The sequence below is a fragment of the Oncorhynchus tshawytscha genome, linkage group LG24, assembly GCF_018296145.1.
Source record: "Oncorhynchus tshawytscha isolate Ot180627B linkage group LG24, Otsh_v2.0, whole genome shotgun sequence".
NCBI classification, from domain to species: Eukaryota; Metazoa; Chordata; class Actinopteri; order Salmoniformes; family Salmonidae; genus Oncorhynchus; species Oncorhynchus tshawytscha.
This window is the reverse complement of record NC_056452.1, coordinates 22,611,207-22,636,206: the sequence shown is the minus strand read 5'-3', so window position 1 is coordinate 22,636,206 and position 25,000 is coordinate 22,611,207. Positions and strand designations below refer to the sequence as shown.

The 25,000-nt window shown below is 45.1% G+C and overlaps 1 protein-coding gene across 1 annotated transcript in view; it reads right to left on the bottom strand.

The window, feature by feature from the left end:
• The window catches only part of LOC112238726 (glutamate receptor ionotropic, NMDA 2C-like), a gene marked incomplete at its 5' end in the record, with an annotated part of 59,583 nt that overhangs the window by 8,715 nt on the left and 25,868 nt on the right, over nt 1-25,000 (bottom strand). Inside the window, 7 exons of the mRNA XM_042305229.1 lie at nt 3,124-3,353; nt 5,064-5,189; nt 5,853-6,006; nt 6,798-6,966; nt 10,102-10,313; nt 22,896-23,010; nt 23,227-23,567. Of these exons, the coding sequence (XP_042161163.1) occupies nt 3,124-3,353; nt 5,064-5,189; nt 5,853-6,006; nt 6,798-6,966; nt 10,102-10,313; nt 22,896-23,010; nt 23,227-23,567 (1,347 nt within the window). The remainder of the gene's footprint in view (nt 1-3,123; nt 3,354-5,063; nt 5,190-5,852; nt 6,007-6,797; nt 6,967-10,101; nt 10,314-22,895; nt 23,011-23,226; nt 23,568-25,000) is intronic.

Sequence of the window (25,000 nt, the reverse complement as noted above, 5' to 3'; positions counted from 1 at the left end):
ACGTTGTACACGGAGGATATTTTTGCAGAATTCTGTGTGCAGAGTCTCAATTTGGTGTTTGTCCAATTTTGTGAAGTCTTGGTTGGTGAGCGGACCCCAGACCTCACAACCATAAAGGGCAATGGGCTCTATGACTGATTCAAGTATTTTTAGCCAAATCCTAATTGGTATGTTGAAATTTATGTTCCTTTTGATGGCATAGAATGCCCTTCTTGCCTTGTCTCTCAGATCGTTCACAGCTTTGTGGAAGTTACCTGTGGCGCTGATGTTTAGGCCAAGGTATGTATAGTTTTTTGTGTGCTATCGAGCAACAGTGTCTAGATGGAATTTGTATTTTGGAAAACCATTATTTTGGTCTTACTGAGATTTACTGTCAGGGCCCAGGTCTGACAGAATCTGTGCATAAGATCTAGGTGCTGCTGTAGGCCCTCCTTGGTTGGTGACAGTAACACCAGATCATCAGCAAACAGCAGACATTTGACTTCGGATTCTAGTAGGGTGTGGCCGGGTGCTGCAGACTTTTCTAGTGCCCGTATCTCTCTGTTTATTGGTGTATCTCTCTCTGTATCTCTCTCTGTTAATTGGGTTCCCTCTCTGTATCTCTCTGTTTTTGGTTTATCGCTCTGTATCTCTGTTTATTGGTATCTCTCTGTATCTTTGTCTGTTTACTGGTTTCTCTCTCTGTATCTCTCTGTTTATCTGTTTATGTCTCTGTATCTCTCTGTTTAATGGTTTATCTCTCTGTATCTCTCTGTTTAAAGGTTTATCTCTCTGTATCTCTCTGTCTAATGGTTTATCTCTCTCTGTATCTCTCTCTGTTTATTTGTCATGCCCTGGCCTTAGTATTCTGTGTTTTCTATATTATTGTTGTTAGGCCAGGGTGTGACATGGGTGATTATGTGTTTGTCTTGTCTAGGGGCTTTTGTAGATTGATGGGGTTTTGTTCAGTGTAGTATTCTTGGTAAGTCTATGGTTGCCTAGAGTGGTTCTCAATCAGAGGCAGGTGTTAATCGTTGTCTCTGATTGGGAACCATATTTAGGCAGCCATATTCTTTGGGTATTTCGTGGTTGATTGTTCCTGTCTCTGTGTTTTGCACCAGTTAGGACTGTTTCGGGTTTTCCACGGTTTCTTATTTTGTATAGTGTTCACGTTTTCATCTTTCATTAAAGATGTTTATAAATAACCATGCAGCATTTTGGTCCTCCTCTCCTTCCCAGGAAGAAAAGCGTTACAGAATCACCCACCACAACAGGACCAAGCGGCGTGGTGACAGGCAGCAGGAGCAGCACAAGGAGCAATGGACATGGGATGATGTGTTGGACAGCAAGGGTTGCTACACATGGGAGGAGATCCTGGCGGGAAAGGATCGCCTCCCATGGGAACAGGTGGAGGCAGCTAGGAGAGCAGAGGCAGCCGGAGAGAGGAGCCGGCGATACGAGGGACCACGGCTGGCAAGAAAGCCCAAGAGTCAGCCCCAAAAATGTCTTGGGGGGGGGCACAGGGAGAGTGTGGCAGAGTCAGGAGTCAGACCTGAGCCAACTCCCCCTGTTTATCATAAGGAGCCAAGGAGGAAACCAGAGCCGGTGTTGAGGTGAGCGAAGCAGAGACCGTGAAGGAGTTAATGGGGAAATTGGAGGAGAGAGTTATGAGGGAGTTTCTGTGTTGATGCATGAGGCACGGCATTCGCCCGACGGAGCGTGTCGGGGCTTTGATGGCACCTGGGTCAGCTCTCCATACTCGTCTTGAGGTGCGTGCTAGTCGTCTGGTGAAGATTGTGCCAGCCTCACGCACCAGGCCTCCTGTGCACCTCCCTAGCCTTGCACGTCCTGTGCCCCAGTACGCGTGCTTAGCCCGGTACGCTGCATCCCAGCTCCCCACATCTGCCGGGCTAGGGTGAAGATCCAGCCAGGGCGGTTGGTGCCAGCCCTGCTCTCAAGATCTCCAGTACGCCTTCACGGTCCGGTCCATCCAGTGCCACCTCCACACACCAGCCCTCCGGTGGCAGCTCCCCGCACCAGGCTATCTCTCTGTATCTCTCTGTTTATTGGTTTCTCTCTCTGTATCTCTCTGTTTATCGGTTTCTCTCTCTGTATCTCTCTGTTTATTGGTTTCTCTCTCTGTTTATTGGTTTCCCTCTCTGTATCTCTGTTTATCGGTTTCTCTCTCTGTATCTCTCTGTTTTTCACCTGTTCTCCAGCCTCTAGGTCACCAGGCTGCTCGTTATGGCGCACATCTGTCACCATCGTTACTCGCATCAGAGCATTATGACACTCACCTGGACTCCATCACCTCCTTGATTACCTTTCCTATATATGTCACTCCCTTTGGTTCCTTCCCCAGGCGTAATTGTTTCTGTTTCAGTTTCCTGGGTTGTGCGTTGGTCGTGTTTCTTGTTTTGTATTGTGTTTTGTTTAAAGACGAAATCACTCGCTTTCTGAACTTGCTTCCCGACTCTCGGCGCACATCGTTACAGTTGATCTGTTCCTGTATTTCTCTCTGTTTCTCTGTTTCTCTCTCTCTGGATCTCTGAAACAAAATGTGTCGCTTGTCATTTTTGTCATCTGTGATTATGCTTAGGACTAGCGAGCTGAATGAAGAAGAATGTGTGTGGTTGTCACGCCCTGACCTTAGAGATCCTTATTTATTCTCTATGTTTGGTAGGTCAGGGTGTGACTCGGGTAGGAGAATCTGTTTTCTATTTCTTTGTTGTTTTGCCGAGTGTTGTTCCCAATCAGAGGTGGCTGTCTATCGTTGTCTCTGATTGGGGATCATATGTAAGTTGTCATTTTCCGTTTGGGTTTTGTGGGGTGTTTTGCGTTTAGTATCTGTGCCTGACGGAACTGTTCGCTTTCGTTTTTGTATTCGTTATTTTTGTTTGAGTGATTCTTGACAATAAAGAACATGAACACTTTCCACGCTTGGCTTTGGCCCACTCTACCTTACAACAACGAGCATTACAGTGGTGTATGCGATGAGTGTGGTATGTTTGTACTTGTGTCTTTGTGTTCACATATGTAAGCTATTGAATGACAGGGATAATCTTTGACAAGATGAGCTACAAGAGAACAGTTATCAGGATAGATGGATTGGTGGACGACTCAGGGATTGATTAACTGTCCTACCTTCTTGTCAGACAGTCCAGACACAGTGTCTATGTACTGCTCCTGGATCATGAAGGCAGCCAGGTTGGCGGTGTAGGAGGCCAGGAAGATGACCGCGAAGAAGGCCCACACCAGCACCATGATCTTACTGGTGGTTCCTTTAGGGTTCTCGATGGGGACTGAGTTATTGAACACGATGCCCCAAAGCAACCACACTGACTTCCCTATGGTGAAGGTAGGACCTCCTGCCGCTGGGGGGTGGGGGGAAGGTTGGAGGCAGGAGGAGAGAAAGGAGGAGAGGGGGGAGGTGTTTGGTTAATATAGTCATTGTATCATAACAGTATCATTAGCAGATGTACAATATACATCCATGTTATTGATGTGTGTAATGAAACATACGTCCATGTTATTGATGTTTGTAATGAAACATACGTCCATGTTATTGATGTGTGTAATGAAACACACGTCCATGTTATTGATGTGTGTAATGAAACACACGTCCATGTTATTGATGTGTGTAATGAAACACACGTCCATGTTATTGATGTGTGTAATGAAACACACGTCCATGTTATTGATGTGTGTAATGAAACACACGTCCATGTTATTGATGTGTGTAATGAAACACACGTCCATGTTATTGATGTGTGTAATGAAACACACGTCCATGTTATTGATGTATGTAATGAAACATAAGTCCATGTTATTGATGTGTAATGAAACATACGTCCATGTTATTGATGTGTAATGAAACATACGTCCATTTTCCTATACTGTTGATGGCTGTATCATGCATTTCCAATTAGCTTGTTTGTACAGCCCCTTACTAAACCTAATAGAATTTTGACCTTTTCATCTCTATCACGTTTCCATTCATAGGTTGTTCCCTATCCCATCATTCAACCCAGCAGCAGCACTGAACACAGCATCATTAGCAATCCTCTCAGCATTAGACTAGTCACTGAAGGGTTTGCCGTTAGCCTGCCTCTAGCTGTGTGTCGTGTTGGGTAACACAGTGTTAACTGCTAGTCTGCCTCTAGTTGTGTGTTGTGTAACACGGTGCTAGCCACTAGCCTGCCTCTAGTTGTGTTGTGTTGTGTAACAGTCTTAGCTGCAAGTCTGCCTCTAGTTGTGTGTCGTGTTGTGTAACACAGTGTTAGCCACTAGCCTGCCTCTAGTTGTGTTGTGTAACACAGTGTTAGCCACTAGCCTGCCTCTAGTTGTGTTGTGTAACACAGTGTTAGCTGCTAGCCTGCCTCTATCTGTCTGCCGTATTGGGGAACACAGACTCAGCCCATTCATCTTTGCCAGCTTGGAGAAGCCAAATCCATCTCCATCAGATTAGCCTAGCGACAAACACTAATTAAACCAGGAAGTGACCTTTCAGACCGCGAGACGAGAGCGGGCTCTGGCAGCTCGGCATGCTGGGATTGATTAGCCGTCTTTGTTGAGTGCAGTGCTATACCCCACTCTCCCAGGGACTCTCGGGGTCTGGCATTCTGTGTCAATACCTGCCTAAAACCACTTTAAAACTCTTGGCACCTAGCTTCTGTTTCTAGTATGTAGGACACAGCCGTTTCCCATACTAATGTAGCCGATAAACAACTCTCACTTCCCTGTGTTTGTGTAAATAAGCAGTGTTTTATTTTATTATTATAATTATTTATTATTTTAGGGTGTAGATCAGCTTTAATATCGCAGATAGATTGTAGCTTCCATCAATGTAATTGTCTGCATCATTTCCAATCCCCCATATATATTTTGTGTAAATATGTATATAAAATATGCTTTTAAAATATATTTTGTTTTCTTATTTTCACCTAACCCTACCACCCCTCTCATACACTTCCCTGTGTTTGGGTGAATAAGCAGGGTTAATGACCAGCTGAGTTTCAACCCAAGTCTCCTGTGTGAGCCCTCGGCGCTACAGCCAGGGTAGCAGCAGCTGTGCCACAACTCACCTTTAGCGCTGACCAAGCTGCGGTTGTAGCCGACAGGACTGAAGTACTCGAACACGAATACGGTCACAGCTACCACGGTCAGGCACATTACAAACATCATCACCCACACCGCTGGGCTATAGGGCTCTGGGAGAGAGGAGGAGAGACAAGGAGGAGGGAGAGAGAGAGCGGGAGGGAGGGATCTTTCTTTTTATGTATTTTGGACTGGCCAATGATGGCTAATAATGTCACCAGGTATAGTATCTACAGAGAACTTAAAGACGGTCATAGGATTGTTCATCCATTGCTTTGGTTGTCGTATAAGCTTGTCTACTGCCAGGCTCAAACAAAGCAATTATACATACTGAGCAGCTCAGGGAGAGAAAAGGCAGAGATAAAAATGACTCATTTTAACATGGGAACGCCAACTTGTTTTTCATTTTGATTTGGTTGTTTCAGGGTTTATGTATGATGTAGTTGTATCTGCAGGATAAATCGAAAGTTACCTAAAACGGAAACAGACCACTGAGACAGAATCGAGTAAAGTAGGCCAAACACAAACACACACACAAACACACACACATGCACTGAGCGTTGCCATGGGAGCTAGCTGTCATGCTGCTTCCGTGAGGAGAGGCATCATGGCCGGCAATCCAGGTAAATCTCTGTTTGACACAGATCTAAGATCAGACTATACTCCCAATATTATAACGTTAACTATTGGATTACTAACACTAAACGTACCTCAGATCAAATGATATTTACATAATATAAAGACAATCAATCAATGAATCAATCCAACTATCTCACCGAGGAAGGCGGAGGGGGAGACAGTCCCATTGCTACGGGCAACCATGACGCTGATGCCGGTCTCGACGAATGGCACGGAGAAGTCGATGATCTCAGAACGCTCCTCATTTATGGTGAGAGAACCTATGGCCATGTCTGCTTTCCTGTAGAACACCTGGGAGAGAGGGAGGAGAGGGGGAGGAGAGGGGGAGGAGAGAGGGAGGAGAGAGGGAGGAGAGGGGGAGGAGAGAGGGAGGAGAGGGGGAGGAGAGGGGGAGGAGAGGGGGAGGGAGAGGGAGGGAGAGGGAGAGGGGGAGGAGAGAGGGAGGAGAGAGGGAGGAGAGGGGGAGGAGAGGGGGAGGAGAGAGGGAGGAGAGAGGGAGGAGAGGGGGAGGAGAGGGGGAGGAATCAGACGGGGGGGGTGATACATCTTTACATCATACAACTTAAAACATGATCTACTGTGCTTCATCCCTCTGTCAATGTAAGAATTACACATTATAGCATTTTTTTCTCTCTCTTGCATTACCTCAACATGTATCAAATGGCATTGAGCCTCTGGGCATGGGGACGCAGGCAGGGATGATGTCATGAGGAACACCTGTTCAGGCGTACGCCTTTAGGATGCGACTGTGTTTGATGTGTCTTCAGCACCATATGAACATGCATGTTTTCACACACCATTAACCCAGATACAATCAACCATCAAAGAGATGCTGTACACCTACCCAGTCTACCTCTGACCACTGCCTCTCTCCTGGTCCCAACAAACACACAGATTTAGGAGTAGAAGCTCTGGAGCTGTTCACATGGGAAGTTAATTTATCTTCCAATTGTTATCTTCCTGCCTGGGATTTCAACCAGCAACCTTCCAGCTACTGGTCCGCCTCTCTAGCCTCTAGCCACCGCCTCTGTCCTGTAACGTCCTACATTACTGGGAGAGTTTGGTGCTGGAGTTCCTCTCACCTCTCCGATCATGCCGTTCCAGATGCCGCTGATCATCTTTCCATGTTTCCCGTTAGTGACCAGGTAGAGGTCGTAGGAGAACTTGATGGTGCGAGACAGCTTCTTCAGAATGTCGATGCAGAACCCCTTACAGCACAGCTTGGTGTAGGGCTCCGAGTGACCCACAAGACTGTAGGGAGAGGAGGAACACACACACGCACACACACACACACACACACACTGAGCAGAACGTATGTGACGAACAGTAAGTTTTAGGAGAAAGAAGAGCAACTCCTAATTGACCTGACAGGTCCTCTAATTGACCTGATAGTTCCTCTAATTGACCTGTTAAACAGCAGTAGCTCTGTGAGACCGATGAGATCAATAAGCTAAACAGCATCAGAGCAGAGCAGAGGAGGGAGGAGTGTGGTCTGTACTAACGACTGGGAATCAAGGACCTGGTCTGCAGACAGGAAAGACAACAGGAAATCGGTATCCCTGAGACACTCACTCACTCACACACGCGCAAGCACACACACACACACACACTTAGTGCAGTCTGAGTGCCTGAGACAGACTCTAAACACAGGGAATCATGGTGTTTGGTGAAACACTGACACACACACACACACAGAGCAGTGATGATCTGTCACTTCCAGCCTCCCCTCGACCCCACTGTCTAATGATGTGTAGGTAGAGGGGGAGGACAGAGAGAGAGAGGGATGAATAGAGAGAAGGATGGTTGTTGTTAAACCTAGAGTAAATAGTTCTGTCCTTGTCTCCTTCGTCTCACCTTCGTCTCACTAGCTGCCTTGGCTAAACGCTGTAGGTTAAGAGCAATGAGTCAGTGTGTGTGTGTGTGTGTGTGTGTGTGTGTGTGTGTGTGTGTGTGTGTGTGTGTGTGTGTGTGTGTGTGTGTGTGTGTGTGTGTGTGTGTGTGTGTGTGTGTGTGTGTGTGTGTGTGTGTGACGTGTTTTACTATACTTGTGGGGACTTCGAAATGCCAAAAAAACTCATATTTGACCAACTTTAACCACAAGGTCAAATGCTATTTGTAGTCATTTCAGGTTAAGGTTAGAATTAGTTTTAGGGTTAGGTTTAGGGTTAGGGTTAGGAGCTAGGGTTAGTTTTAGGGTTAGTTTTAGGGTTAGGAGCTAGGGTTAGTTTTAGGGTTAGGGTTAGGAGCTAGGGTTAGTTTTAGGGTTAGGGTTAGGAGCTAGGGTTAGGGTTAGGGTTAGAAGCTAGGGTTAGGTTTAGGGTTAGGATCAAGGTTAGGTTTTTGGTTTAAGATTAGGGTTAGGGGTAAGGAGCTAGAGTTAGTTTTAGGGTTAGGGGTTAGGTTAAGGAAATTAGGATTTTTTGAATGTGGTTAGCTGCACAAGACTCTGTGTGTGTGTGTGTGTGTGTGTGTGTGTGTGTGTGTGTGTGTGTGTGTGTGTGTGTGTGTGTGTGTGTGTGTGTGTGTGTGTGTGTGTGTGTGTGTGTGTGTGTGTGTGTGTGTGTGTGTGTGTGTGTGTGTGTGTGTGTGTGTGTGTGCGTGCGCGTGTGAGACACACAATGATTAAACCTCTTTTCTATCTCCCCAGATCTACGCGCACACACACACACACACACACACACACACACACACACACCCCGACGGTTAGCGATGTCTCCATTCTTCCCTGAAACAACAGGAGTATAAAACGATGTGCCCAGAGGAAGGAAGAGAGAAATCTAGAGCTGCGAGGGAGGAAGAGAAAATAATGGGGAAGGAATGTTGAGAATGAATGTTTCAGTGAGGAGTTTGCCAGTGGTGAACCCACTAATGCCTATACTGGCCCTAACTATGCCTGCAGTGCTGCACTTGAACTTACTGCCAATACAATACAACTCTCATGAACTCTGTGCATCCAGGTAGCCACTACATTACAGTAAGATATCCACACATAGATAAGTTAGGATTCCACCCAGACAAAGCATCAAACAGCATGTAGAATCACACAGCAGCACTCTAACTGCTAACCCATAGTCAGTACTGATAGTGCCTTATAACTGTGCCTTATCCTACCCTCACTTAATGGACTTCAGTTATCTTGCCAATGAGACCAGCCACTGTCCAAAAAAAAGAGGAGTTTTAATGTTTAAAAAACCTTTCAATTACACCAAACATCTGCTACGGAGAATAGCTGTGTCACCAACATACAGTATGATTAACTGGTTAACCTCCTCTACTTTGCATTCATTAACTCTCCTTTCTCCTTATCTTGCTCACGCTCTCTTTCTCTCTCTCTTTCTCTCTCTCTCGCTCACACTCGCTCTCTCTGTTTTTCCCTAGTAGCCCGGGAGTGTTGATTGCAACCCAAGCAGGGTGGGGAGGGAGAGACAGAGAGAGAGAGAGAGAGAGAGAGAGGAGGGAAAGAGAGAGAGAACAAAGAGAGGAGGGAAAGAGAGAGAGAGACAGAGAGAGGAGGGAAAGAGAGAGAGGGACAGAGAGAGGAGGGAAAGAGAGAGAGAGGGTTGTGTTGTTTCTATCCTACCATGATAGATGTGCCAGCGTTGGCAGATAAATCTTCTTTACGGCCAATCAATGTGCCATCGCACTCAACCCCTCTCCCCACACATCTTTCCACCATTAATATGCCACACTGACCCACAAACACATGCACACGCACACAAACACACTTCCATTACTATGCCATCGGTGTTATGTTGTGAAGGGATTCAAGTCACACACACAAACACACACACAGTGGATCCATCATTGATGTGTGACTCATGGGAATGTCAAAGGGACGTACAGCAGGTATATTACAGGTGTGTAAAAGACGTGTCATGGTTGTATTATGGTTGTCTTGTGGTTGTACTGTGGTTGTACTGTGGTTGTCTTGTGGTTGTACTGTGGTTGTCTTGTGGTTGTACTGTGGTTGTCTTGTGGTTGTACTGTGGTTGTCTTGTGGTTGTCTCCTGTTAGTAATCCATCTCAGGTGCTTTTGACACCACTTTAGGGATCACACAACTGCTGTGTGCTCTGACAACAGCTTAACAGTGTGTGTGTGTGTGTGTGTGTGTGTGTGTGTGTGTGTGTGTGTGTGTGTGTGTGTGTGTGTGTGTGTGTGTGTGTGTGTGTGTGTATATATATATATATATATATATATATATATATATATATATATATATATATATATATATATATATATATATATATATATATATATATAAACACGTCCTGATCTCAAAATGTACCATCCAGTATGTGCTTACCAGATATGTGCAGGCTGTTGTGTGAGCATAAATCTGCAATTTGCATGTTGTTTTGTGTGTGAGTGAGTGAGTGCGTGCATACCTCTCGGTGCGGTTGGACTGGCGTCGGCAGGGCACGGTGTTGCGTACACAGGTTCCCGTGTCGGGGTCCACGTTCTCTACGATGACGAAGGGCCTCTCCTCCAGAGTGGCTACCGTCAGGTGGCGATCATCTGATACCGGCTCGAGGAAACTACCATATCGAGGCCACACCGGATAACGCACCTGGAGGATACCCCGCTCTAATGTCCCCACCTGGGGGGAGTGGGGGCGGGTAGCGAGAGAGAGAGAGAGAGAGAGGTTGAGGGAGAGAGAGGTTGAGAGAGATAGAGAGTTTGAGAGGTAGAGGAAGATAGAGAGGTTGAGGTAGTTGGGAGAGAGAGAGAGAGAGAGAGAGAAAGAGAGAGAGAGATGGCAGAGTTAGAGAGATAGAGGGAGAGAGTAGGAAGAGAGAGGGACAGAAAGAGTAGGAGGTGTGGTGGTATCCAATTGTTAGTAGTTACTATCTTGTCTCATCGCTACAACTCCCGTACGGGCTCGGGAGAGACGAAGGTCGAAAGCCATGCGTCCTCCGAAACACAACCCAACCAAGCCGCACTGCTTCTTAACACAGCACGCATCTAACCCGGAAGGCAGCCGCACCAATGTGTCGGAGGAAACACCATGCACCTGGCGACCTGGTCAGCGTGCACTGCGCCCGGCCCGCCACAGGAGTCGCTAGTGCGCAATGAGACAAGGATATCGCCTGCTCGCCAAGACTGTTATCACACATTACATATTCTAATAAAAAAAATGTAACTTCATTTTTTTACATATTGCAACAAAGTGGTTACTATTAGGGCTGTGGCGGTCACAAAGTTAATTAACATAAACACATTTAGGCTCTCATGGCTTCCAAACATAGCCTCTCCTGGTTTCCATTTGAAAAACGAATATATTCATATAATATAGCCTAGACCTTTTACAATACATCCATTATTTATTTTAGACAGGTCTAAGGAGGCATGACATGAAGAAAATGTAGTCTATTTCAGAAGAACAGAATAGCATACTCTGAGTTGTCCTTATGTTAGGCCCTGATGTGGCTATGCCAAATGGCTGTGGGATACACTAGTTCATTTACCAGACAAGATTTGCTTAGAATTCCGTGGCATTATTTTATAGTATGAAGAATACAATTAAACAAAGCTGAATAAAATATAAATATTGGCTGCAAATAATTTGAGGGTTTGCACATGTTGCTATTCTGTGTTGAGCTGTTAACAACGAAACAGGTACTCCTATAACTCCTATAGAGACAGAGTTATTAATGCAACTTTAGTTGTTCTACAAACGTTGGGCCTTATGTTTTGATGTTTAATACATTGTAAGGCTGCATGATGAAAGACTAATGATGATTTGAAAAAAAGTTGCTTGAAAGACATGAGCTCTGCTTTGTTTTTTTGCGCAGGCTGCACGCACTCCAATAGTCTCTCATTCACAATTTGACAAGCACTTTATAATGCCTCGAATTTCACGGTGGCATCCCCTTTGTGGTGGTAATGTGGTAATGCACACTAAAAAAAAATCCATGTCTTTTGCGGCCTGGAGCGCTGCGTTGTGCCCTTCTCCCGGAGTGTGCTGCGCAATCGGAAGCGCCTCTCGCTCACATGGCTCTCTGTCACGTGATCTTTCTCACAGGCTACAAATGAAGACACATCAAGGACGCAACTGCGCGCGTCTTTATCCAATTCCGAGGCGCATATTGGAAGAATTGTCCACTTTTACTTTTCGTCAGCCAACAAGATGTGTAGGACAAACGAAAAGCAATAGCCTATTTAAATCTACTATTCCCCATAGTACAAAAATCGAATCTATTCTATTCTGTATGAGAAATACATATTCCAAACATAATCTGGGACAGTTGTGGGATGTGAGAGATGCCAAATTAATACAACCTGACATAAACAGCATGACATAAACGTTTATGAAATGTGGATGACACAACAGATCAGAATGTTTTGCTTAAAATGTTTGATAAACTGTTAGGCTATTTCTTCACATTACAAGCATAGCAATGTCACATGGTATAATAATAGGCTATAAACGCGAATGTTCCATTAGCGGAAAACACAACTTCCATATGTTGTAAAAGTGCATTCTTATGGTGAAAATGATCTTCCCCCAATTTGAAACTTAAGCGCTGCTTATACAATTGAAGTCGGAAGTTTACATAAACTTAGGTTGGAGTCATTAAAACCTGTTTTTCAACCACTCCACAAATGTCTTGTTAAACAAACTATAGTTTTGGCAAGTTGGTTAGGACATCTACTTTGTGCATGACACAAGTCATTTTTCCAACAATTGTTTACAGACAGATTATTTCACTTATAATTCACTGTGTCACAATTCCAGTGGGTCAGAAGTTTACACACACTAAGTTGACTGTGCCCTTTAAACAGCTTGGAAAATTCCAGAAAATTTTGTCATGGCTTTAGATGCTTCTGATAGGCTAATTGACATCATTTGAGTCAATTTGAGGTATACCTGTGGATGTATTTCAAGGCCTACCTTCAAACTCAGTGCCTCTTTGCTTGACATCATGGGAAAATCTAAAGAAATCAGCCAAGACCTCCACAAAATTGTAGACCACAAGTCTGGTTCATCCTTGGGAGCAATTTCCAAACGCCTGAAGGAACCATATTCATCTGTACAAACAATAGTATGCAAGTGTAAACACCATGGGACCACGCAGCTGTCATACCACTCTGGAAGGAGACACGTTCTGTCTCCTAGAGATGAATGTACTTTGGTGCAAAAAGTGCAAATAAATCCCAGAACAACAGCAAAGGACCTTGTGAAGATGCTGGAGGAAACAGGTACAAAAGTATCTATATCCACAGTAAAACGATTCCTATATCGACATAACCTGAAAGGCCGCTCAGCAAGGAAGAAACCACTGTTTCAAAACCACCATAAAAAAGCAAGACTATGGTTTGCATCTGCACATGGGGACAAAGATCGTACTTTTTGGAGAAATGTCCTCTTGTCTGATGAAACAAAAATAGAACTGTTTGGCCATAATGACCATCGTTATGTTTAGAGGAAAAAGGGGGAAGTTTACAAGCCGAAGAACACCATCCCAACTGTGAAGCACAGGGGTGGCAGCATCATGTTGTGGGGTTGCTTTGGTGCAGGAGGGACAGGTGCACTTCACAAAGATGATTGCATCATGATGCAGGAACATTTTGTGGATGTGTTGAAGCAACATCTCAAGACATCAGTCAGGAAGTTAAAGATTGGTTGCAAATGGGTCTTCCAAATGGACAATGACCCCAAGCATACTCCCAAAGCTGTGGCAAAATGGCTTAAGGACAACAAAGTCAAGGTATTGGAGTGGCCATCACAAAGCCCTGACCTCAACCCTATAGAAAATTTGTGGGCAGAACTGAAAAAGTGTGTGCGAGCGAGGAGGCCAACAATCCTGACTCAGTTACACCAGCTCTGCCAAGAGGAATGGGCCAACATTCACCCAACTTATTGTGGGAAGCTTGTGGAAGGCTACCCGAAACGTTTGACCCAAGTTAAACAATTTTAAAGGCAATGCTACCAAATGCTAATTGAGTGTATGTAAACTTCTGACCCACTGGGAATGTGATGAAAGAAATAAAAGCTGAATTAAATCCTTCTCTCTACTATTATTCTGACATTTCACATTCTTAAAATAAACTGACCTAAGGGAATTTTTACTTTGATTAGTGTCAGGGATTGTGAAAAACAGGAATTGTGAAAAACTGAGCTTAAATGGATTTGGCTAAGGTGTATGTAAACTTCCGACTTAAACTGTATATGCCAGTTAGTCTCTATACTCTACACTCTCTATACTTGTAAAGCTGATTAATGTGCTTAATTTTAAGAAGTTATTTGGCTGCTTTAGTTGTGATTACAAACCTTATTAAATATAAGCAATGTGCTTAATATTAGGAAAGTTGAGAAATACATTTCATAGGCCTATTCTATAGAAAGCTGATGGGATCCTCCTCTTTCTATTAGCGGCCATCACTGTTTCTCCCTCAACTGCATAGCCTATATAAATGTTGCACAACATGAGCTCATGGGCTCTCATTAAGTGTTTGATTAGATTTTCAAATACATTTGCATTGATGTCAGAGGGATTAGAGGGACAATAGAGTGCTGAGTACCAGGCAATTAGCAAGTAGGCTACTAATGACCATCAGCAGGGTCATAGTTTGGAGAAGCCTAATTAACATGACTAGACAGTCACATGGAATTTGACTGCCTTCCTGACTCATGACCAACAGCCCTAGTTACTGTCTTATTGGGGAAATCACAGTGAAATTTGCATAGTTTTCTAAGAAATTCATACATTTCTGTAAGCTTCATGAATTCTACAAAAATGGCAGTGTTTGACCATGACATGTGATTACAATTCAACAGAACAGATGAACAGGAATGACATTTACTCTCATGGGTGGTCAAAAAAAACTCCCTGAAAGCCATGCCCCTACTAAGCCAAGCAACAAACCAAACTTGCTTTTTTTTTAAATGCATAAATAAAGAACTGACCCAATGCCTGCAACCCAGTAGTTGGGTCATTGAAACAACACATATTTGTTGTTGTAAGGCCTCAAAATAAGGCATTATGAAATACATATTGTATTAAATGTTTATATTTTATACAATGGGGGTTTATTCCTGAATGCTGATTGGTTAAAACCGCATGCCCAGAAGGTATCTATTCTACAAGTTACCACCGGCTAAATCTATGACGTTAAAATGCCTATTTACTCTGTTCCATCTGACTGAGCAATCCACTGTCTCATCAGCCCAGCGAGGCAACTTGATATACCCTATAAAAAGCATCTAGACATTATCTCACATTTCTTTTCAGACTAACATTTCGTTTTCAACAGCGGAGATTTGTATAAACTTTGCTGTCTGTCTCTCAGAAATTTGCAACATTGTTTCAATATTCAAATTCGATCACCAGATGTCCCATAGTAATGAATGTGTCAGGGTCAGGACGTGACAGAGAGGCAGGCATCTTTTCTCAGCCAGTTGAAATCATGCATCATTTTTATTTATTTTTTTCAGCATAATTTTTTATATACATACAAAGAACTATCAATAGAAAACAGGTCCAATTAAATGATGTGCCGCTAGTTTGCTGTCTTTCCAGCTTCAGTTAGAAGTGATTATTGTATTAGCTGTGTTGTTGACTAGCTCCTCTGAACAACAGTGATTGTGTTAGCTGTGTTGTTGGCTAGCTCCTCTGAACAACAGTGTCCTGAGGAGAGAGCACATTAAACCAGGCAAAATTGTGCCTCATTAGCTAATTGTTACGGATGTATCTAAATAAATTTAGCTAAAAAACAGCTTAAACAAATGCAAATGCAGCTACTTTGCTGTTATTCAGGCTGCACTGTTTGACTTGACTGTAAGTTAGCCATAGTTGGCTAGCTAGCAAGCAAGGGATAAGAACATGGCCAGCCAGTATGGCAATGGAACATTTCGAACCAACAACTGGGTCGCGTCCACAGATACAGAACAAAAAGACTGAACAACTGGGTTGTGTCTATGGCAACCGAACTGATAGATCTGTTCGGTCAACTGGCAACCCCAGATTAGAACAAAACAAATGTCCCACCTTTATTTAACAAGGCAGGCCAGTTGAGAACAAGTTCTCATTTACAACTGCGACCTGGCCAAGATTAAGCATAGCAGTGCGACAAAAACAACAACACAGAGTTACAAATGTACAATCAATAACACAATAGAAAAATCTGTATACAGTGTGTGCAAATGAAGTAAGGAGGTAAGGCAATAAATAGGCCAATAGTTTATATTGTGGTGGTATGAAATAATATGAATAAATTAATCAAAATAACAGTGGTAATGCCCAAGGAGCCAGTGTTCGGAGGCTTTATTGACAGAGTTTGCCAGTCCTCAACTTTGTCTCGGGCCTAAGAACACCCACTCCAGTATTTCCTCCAAACACCAGCTTCTCAAGGATTACTACTTAAGCAATGATGACACATTCATTTGGGAACTTTCTTACTGAAGTCCCCAGGATAGAAAATGGATGTATGCAACAATAATCTATCTGTCAATAATAAATTCAGTCATGGGTGGTAACTCTACAATTCACTCGAAAGGCAAGGCATTCTGGGAAATATGCCAATAAAGCTTGAGTGTTAATTCAACACAGTTTAATGTCTATCCAGGTCCACACTTTCAGTGTTAATGTAACCAACTAGATCTCACAGACTAACGTCAGAATTACACGTTCATCCATGTTTCCCAAATTCAACATTTTGAAATTGTTCCAAATTTCAAAGTATTTACGGTTAAGTTCAGGCATTAACTCCAAATGTTTAACGACAGGGTTAAGAGTTTGAGATAGGCTTAAAACAAAAATCTCAAAATCAACTTTTGATCACTGGATTCAAACACCAGAGGCAGATGATCGTAACTTCAGAAGGATCTGCCTCTGGTCCCAAAGGTTACACATTCAAATCCAGCGATAGAACGTTATTTTTATTCATTTTTGTTTTACGCCTATCCCAAAACTTAACCCTTACCTCAACCATTCAGAGTTAATACCTAACCTTAAGATTTCCAACATGCAACCTTTGGCACCAGAGACAGATGCTTACGCCCATCCGCCATTCTCCAATGCCCTATCAAAACCGAAACCAACTTGAAGGTAACGGCGCTTATTGGTGCCCCTAATGGCCGGTTTCCATCTCATCTCTCAATCTCCTCAGACATGGATGGTTGTCGAATACTGATTTTGAATCACAGGGGGACTGACTGAATGTAACACAGGGATGCTGGCCCCATGTTGGCTCCAACGCTTCCCACAGTTGTGTCAAGTTGGCTGGATCTCCTTTGGGTGGTGGACCATTATTGATTCAACTGGGAATCACAGGGGACCTGGCTGAATATAACACAGGGATGCTGGCCCCATGTTGGCTCCAACGATTCCCACAGTTGTGTCAAGTTGGCTGGATCTCCTTTTGGTGGTGGACCATTATTGATACAACTGGGAATCACAGGTGGACTGACTGAATGTAACACAAGGAATTTACTAGGCATATAGCGAAGTACAAATACAGTGCCTTGCGAAAGTATTCGGCCCCCTTGAACTTTGCAACCTTTTGCCACATTTCAGGCTTCTAACATAAAGATATAAAACTGTATTTTTTTGTGAAGAATCAACAACAAGTGGGACACAATCATGAAGTGGAACAACATTTATTGGATATTTCAAACTTTTTTAACAAATCAAAAACTGAAAAATTGGGCGTGCAAAATTATTCAGCCCCTTTACTTTCAGTGCAGCAAACTCTCTCCAGAAGTTCAGTGAGGATCTCTGAATTATCCAATGTTGACCTAAATGACTAATGATGATAAATACAATCCACCTGTGTGTAATCAAGTCTCCGTATAAATGCACCTGCACTGTGATAGTCTCAGAGGTCCGTTAAAAGCGCAGAGAGCATCATGAAGAACAAGGAACACACCAGACAGGTCCGAGATACTGTTGTGAAGAAGTTTAAAGCCGGATTTGGATACAAAAAGATTTCCCAAGCTTTAAACATCCCAAGGAGCACTGTGCAAGCGATAATATTGAAATGGAAGGAGTATCAGACCACTGCAAATCTACCAAGACCTGGCCGTCCCTCTAAACTTTCAGCTCATACAAGGAGAAGACTGATCAGAGATGCAGCCAAGAGGCCCATGATCACTCTGGATGAACTGCAGAGATCTACAGCTGAGGTGGGAGACTCTGTCCATAGGACAACAATCAGTCGTATATTGCACAAATCTGGCCTTTATGGAAGAGTGGCAAGAAGAAAGCCATTTCTTAAAGATATCCATAAAAAGTGTTGTTTAAAGTTTGCCACAAGCCACCTGGGAGACACACCAAACATGTGGAAGAAGGTGCTCTGGTCAGATGAAACCAAAATTGAACTTTTTGGCAACAATGCAAAACGTTATGTTTGGTGTAAAAGCAACACAGCTCATCACCCTGAACACACCATCCCCACTGTCAAACATGGTGGTGGCAGCATCATGGTTTGGGCCTGCTTTTCTTCAGCAGGGACAGGGAAGATGGTTAAAATTGATGGGAATATGGATGGATCCAAATACAGGACCATTCTGGAAGAAAACCTGATGGAGTCTGCAAAAGACCTGAGACAGGGACGGAGATTTGTCTTCCAACAAGACAATGATCCAAAACATAAAGCAAAATCTACAATCTACAAAATCTGGTTCAAAAATAAACATATCCAGGTGTTAGAATGGCCAAGTCAAAGTCCAGACCTGAATCCAATCGTGAATCTGTGGAAAGAACTGAAAACTGCTGTTCACAAATGCTCTCCATCCAACCTCACTGAGCTCGAGCTGTTTTGCAAGGAGGAATGGGAAAAAATTTCAGTCTCTCGATGTGCAAAACTGATAGAGACATACCCCAAGCGACTTACAGCTGTAATCACAGCAAAAGGTGGCGCTACAAAGTATTAACTTAAGGGGGCTGAATAATTTTGCACGCCCAATTTTTCAGTTTTTGATTTGTTAAAGTTTGAAATATCCAATAAATGTCGTTCCACTTCATGATTGTGTCCCACTTGTTGTTGATTCTTCACAAAAAAATACAGTTTTATATCTTTATGTTTGAAGCCTGAAATGTGGCAAACGGTCGCAAAGTTCAAGGGGGCCGAATACTTTCGCAAAGCACTGTTGCTACAACACTATTGAAGGACCCAGTAGAGTGTAAATAACCCACACTATTGTGTCTGACTCTATGAATCTCAATGCTTTTTGAACTGTTATGAACCTTTCTCAGGCAGTTTATTAAAATCAATCACTTTTACAACTCTTATCCTTACCCCCCCTTTAAACTTTCTCTATCTTCCCTGCCCCCCTCCCTTCATACTCTCTATCGTCCCTGCCCCTCCCTTTATACTCGCTCTATCTTCCCTTCCCCCACGGGAAGAAAATAGGAAAGAAGAGAGGGAGAATAGGATGATGGTTCCCCTGACTTAGTAATACATTAGATAGGATGATGGTTCCCCCTGACTTAGTAATACATTAGATAGGATGATGGTTCCCCTGTCTTAGTAAAACATTAGATAGGATGATGGTTCCCCCTGACTTAGTAATACATTAGATAGGATGATGGTTCCCCCTGACTTAGTAATACATTAGATAGGATGATGGTCCCCCTGTCTTAGTAAAACATTAGATAGGATGATGGTTCCCCATGACTTAGTAATACATTAGATAGGATGATGGTTCCCCCTGACTTAGTAAAACATTAGATAGGATGATGGTTCCCCTGACTTAGTAAAACATTAGATAGGATGATGGTTCCCCTGTCTTAGTAAAACATTAGATAGGATGATGGTTCCCCCTGTCTTAGTAAAAACATTAGATGGGATGATGTTTCTCCCTGACTTAGTAAAAACATTAGATAGGATGATGGTTCCCCCTGTCTTAGTAAAATATTAGATAGGATGATGGTTCCCCCTGACTTAGTAAAATATTAGATAGGATGATGGTTCCCCCTGTCTTAGTAAAATATTAGATAGGATGATGGTTCCCCTGACTTCGTAAAAACATTAGCGTGTAGTGCTGTCAGTGTGTCAAAAAGAGAGGGTATGAAATGGACATGTCACACCACAAACACATATACACTGAGTAAACCAAACATTAGGAACACCTTCTTAATATTGAGTTGCACCCCTCCACACCCCCACCTCAGAACAGCCTCAATTCGTCGGAAATGGACTCTATAAGGTGTCGAAAGCGTTCCACAGAGATGCTGGCCCATGTTGACTCCAATACTTCCCACAGTTGTGTCAAGTTGGCAGGATGTCCTTTGGGTGGTGGACCATTCTTGATACACACAGGAAACTGTTGAGAGTGAAAAACCCAGCAGCGGCACCTACTACAATACCTCATTCAAATGCACTTAAATATTTTGTCTTGGCCATTCACCATCTGAATGGCATACATACACAATCCATGTCTCATTGTCTCAAGGCTTTAAAATCCTTCTTTAACCTGTCTCCTCCCCTTCTTCTACACTGATTGACGTGGATTTAACAAGTGACATCAATGAGGGACCATAGCTTTCACCTGGAGTCACCTGGTCAGTCTGTCATGGAAAGAGCAGGTGTTCTTATTGTTTTGTATACTCAGTGTACAAGTGCCCACTGCCACGTTCTCACTGACGAATGAGCTAGATGACACGGGGGCGGTGAATGACTGTAGGAACTCCGGAGCATTGCCCGACTTTGTGTTCAGTCTGCACAGTCACGAAACGCATGCACACAAACACACCTGCCAGCCAGTGGCAGTGATAAAGTAGTCTTGCTGTAGCAGGGCAGGAATAAATGAGTTCAACAGTAGCAGTGAGATTACTCTTTGTAGACCTACACCCTCTCTGGCTACCCTTGGGAGACAGGTGTGTGTGTGCGTGTGCGTACCCTTGGGAGACAGGTGTGTGTGTGCGTGTGCGTACCCTTGGGAGACAGGTGTGTGTGTGCGTACCCTTGGGAGACAGGTCTGTGTGTGTGCGTACCCTTGGGAGACAGGTCTGTGTGTGTGAGTACCCTTGGGAGACAGGTGTGTGTGTGTGTGTGCGTACCCTTGGGAGAAGGGCGGGACACCGCCATGAGAGACAGGTCTGTGTGTGTGTGTGTGTGTGTGTGTGTGTGTGTGTGTGTGTGTGTGTGTGTGTGTGTGTGTGTGTGTGTGTGTGCGTACCCTTGGGAGAAGGGCGGGACACCGCCATGAGAGACAGGTCTGTGTGTGTGTGTGTGTGCGTACCCTTGGGAGAAGGGCGGGACACCGCCATGAGAGACAGGTCTGTGTGTGTGTGTGTGCGTACCCTTGGGAGTGTGGGCGGGACACCGCCATGGGAGACAGGTCTGTGTGTGTGTGTGTGTGTGGTGTGTGTGTGTGTGTGTGTGTGTGTGTGCGTACCCTTGGGAGAAGGGGCGGGACACCGCCATGGGAGACAGGTCTGTGTGTGTGTGTGTGTGCGTACCCTTGGGAGAAGGGCGGGACACCGCCATGGGAGACAGGTCTGTGTGTGTGTGTGTGTGTGCGTACCCTTGGGAGAAGGGCGGGACACCGCCTTGGGAGACAGGTCTGTGTGTGTGTGTGCGTACCCTTGGGAGAAGGGCAGGACACCGCCATGGGAGACAGGTCTGTGTGTGTGTGTGTGTGTGCGTACCCTTGGGAGAAGGGCGGGACACCGCCATGAGAGACAGGTCTGTGTGTGTGTGTGTTTGCGTACCCTTGGGAGAAGGGCGGGACACCGCCCTGGGAGACAGGTCTGTGTGTGTGTGTGCGTACCCTTGGGAGAAGGGCGGGTCATCGCCATGAGAGACAGGTCTGTGTGTGTGTCTGTGTGCGTACCCTTGGGAGAAGGGCGGGACACCGCCATGGGAGACAGGTCTGTGTGTGTGAGTACCCTTGGGAGAAGGGCGGGACACCGCCATGGGAGACAGGTCTGTGTGTGCGTACCCTTGGGAGAAGGGCGGGACACCGCCATAGGAGACAGGTCTGTGTGTGCATACCCTTGGGAGAAGGGCGGGTCATCGCCATGAGAGACAGGTCTGTGTGTGTGTCTGTGTGCGTACCCTTGGGAGAAGGGCGGGACACCGCCATGGGAGACAGGTCTGTGTGTGTGAGTACCCTTGGGAGAAGGGCGGGACACCGCCATGGGAGACAGGTCTGTGTGTGTGAGTACCCTTGGGAGAAGGGCGGGACACCACCATGGGAGACAGGTCTGTGTGTGTGAGTACCCTTGGGAGAAGGGCGGGACACCGCCATGGGAGACAGGTCTGTGTGTGAGTACCCTTGGGAGAAGGGCGGGACACCGCCATGGGAGACAGGTCTGTGTGTGTGAGTACCCTTGGGAGAAGGGCGGGACACCGCCATGGGAGACAGGTCTGTGTGTGCGTACCCTTGGGAGAAGGGCGGGACACCGCCATGGGAGACAGGTCTGTGTGTGTTGTACCCTTGGGAGAAGGCGGGACACCGCCATGGGAGACAGGTCTGTGTGTGCGTACCCTTGGGAGAAGGGCGGGACACCGCCATGGGAGACAGGTCTGTGTGTGCGTATTTTGAGGGAGAAGGGCTGGGTTGGGACACCGCCATGGGAGACAGGTCTGTGTGTGCGTACCCTTGGGAGAAGGGCGGGACACCGCCATGGGAGACAGGTCTGTGTGTGTGAGTACCCTTGGGAGAAGGGCGGGACACCGCCATGGGAGACAGGTCTGTGTGTGTGAGTACCCTTGGGAGAAGGGCGGGACACCGCCATGGGAGACAGGTCTGTGTGTGCGTACCCTTGGGAGAAGGGCGGGACACCGCCATGGGAGACAGGTCTGTGTGTGCGTACCCTTGGGAGAAGGGCGGGACACCGCCATGGGAGACAGGTCTGTGTGTGCGTACCCTTGGGAGAAGGGCGGGACACCGCCATGGGAGACAGGTCTGTGTGTGCGTACCCTTGGGAGAAGGGCGGGACACCGCCATGGGAGACAGGTCTGTGTGTGCGTACCCTTGGGAGAAGGGCGGGACACCGCCATGGGAGACAGGTCTGTGTGTGTGCGTACCCTTGGGAGAAGGGCGGGACACCGCCATAGGAGATAACAGTACACCACATCATCAGCAACACTGGTAGTTTGTATTAACCGGATGAAACAATGTATTGATTACATTCATGTATGCAAGTTATTTTGAGGCAGGGCATAAATATGGCAGTGCTGGGTTGGTTGTTTCATGGTCCACACGCACTAACACACACTCATTCAGTACCTTGTCCCACTGTCTGTCTCTGTTCAAAGCGATGATGACCATGGAAGGGTTTGTCAGGTAACCGTCACTATTAAACGACAGGTCCTTACGCTCCCATGTCACGTTCAGCATGTGTCTAGAACACACACAAACAAACACACAAACACACGTTCAGTATGTCTACTACTACGACAAACACACGTTCAGTATGTCTACTGCTACGACAAACACACACACACGTTCAGTATGTCTACTGCTACGACAAACACACACATACATGTTCAGTATGTCTGCTGCTACGACAAACACAGACACTCAAACACAGAGCGAGGGGGTGTGGCCTCACACTCACCTGAACAGTGTGTTGTTGTTAATGTGTGTAACTGGTGTGTTGCAGTCGCTGTGTCCCTCGGGAACGAACCCCTGATGCCTCTTGAAACTCTCCGCCCCTTTGGCCACTATGGCCACTCCCTCTCTGACCCGCTGCCTCAGGCTCTTCCTCCACTGGTCGGTGATGACGCCAATCACTCCTATGGGGAAGCTGCTAGGTGAAGGGCTCTCTGTGTTGCCCAACGCGAGGGAGGGGAGGATCCAGATGTAGCCAGGCCCCAATAGACCCACCTCCCCTGCTACCTGGAACAGGTACTGGGCCTCTTCATGGGAGCAGTAGGCTACGAGTACCTGGGAATCAATCTAGAGGAAGAGACAGATATGGGAGTGTAGCCAGTTAACCTCTGACATCTAAGCCTGTGGAACAGTTATATCACAACCCCTAACCCTTGACATGAATAGACTGCACTCGATAGTGCAAGGGAAGCCAGGCTTCCCTAAAAAAATGAACAAAGAAAAATAATAAAAAACATATATTCAATCATTTATCTTTCGTCTCTCTGTGTTTCATAATTGTCCTTCAATTCGCAAGAGGCTGAATATATCTCACCAGAAAAAGCATCCAAGTGAGAGAAACAGCGCCCCTCTGTCTCTGTATGTGTAGCCCATCTATCTGATGCTGTCTGGTCAAAAAAAGAGTATGACAATGTTGCCACCGGTAGCATTGAATGCAAAGGAAGCCAGCGAGCATTTGGCTTCCCTTCATGAAACAATATGAAGTTATAGCCAATCAGTGTTAAGCTTGACTTAGTGAGCTCAACTGTGAATGGTCCTGACCTTCCAAAAAAAAGTGTCTAAGGAAGCCAGTCTTCACACCAATCGCATCACATCAAAAGCCAAATGTCATTGACAGAAAAAAAATATATTGTTACATCTCCTTGTGTTGTTGTCCTTATGTGGGTTAGCTAGCTGGATAAAATTGTCTCTTTCCTAAATTAGCCATGGATAGATATAGGGATTTGGACTTGTGGTTTTACTTAATATCTCCGTACTGGCCAACAATTATAACAGCGATTCTAGTCCAATCATTAATTCACATATTGTATCCCTGGCTTGAGAGGATGGAAGTTCAATATGTAGCTAGATGTAGAAGGCTAATGTTAACTAGCTAATGTTGCCCATGAATGGAAGTTAGACTAGCAAGCAAGCATTTTAGCCAGGTAGTCTAGGACAACAAAAACTAAAATCGTGTACTATATGACAGACTCAAAGAATGTTCCGGCAACATGAAAGAGAGGAGGATGGTATCTCTACAAGCAAGGTGAGTCAACATGTTTTTTCGACTTGCAAGCACGCACACGCACACACACACACACACACACATGAGAAATCAGTACCATGGACAGCCACATCATATTTAGCATACGTTGGTTAGACTAAATCGTTTTTGGTATCTTTCAGTTGTCAATGTATTAGACTGAGCAGAGGTGATTTGATGATGTTGAAGTTGAAATGGTGCTGGAATAGTGGAGGCAGCTCCTGTTTCCTTTGTGACTTGCGGTATCTCTCTGTGGTTCCAAATCAATGGTTGTTAAGTAGTCCGAAAATGTCGGAAGCCTTAACTTGCTTGACCATGCTGTAGGTCATGTAACTTTGTTACGTAAAATATGCTTTGTGGACTTCACCTTACAGAGGTTAATCTCCGGTTTTGTGATGAAACAAAGGTGTGGTTGAATTTATTCTGCCACTGTGTCTTCTTATTACTTATTATTATTAGGCCTATATATCACAGTAGC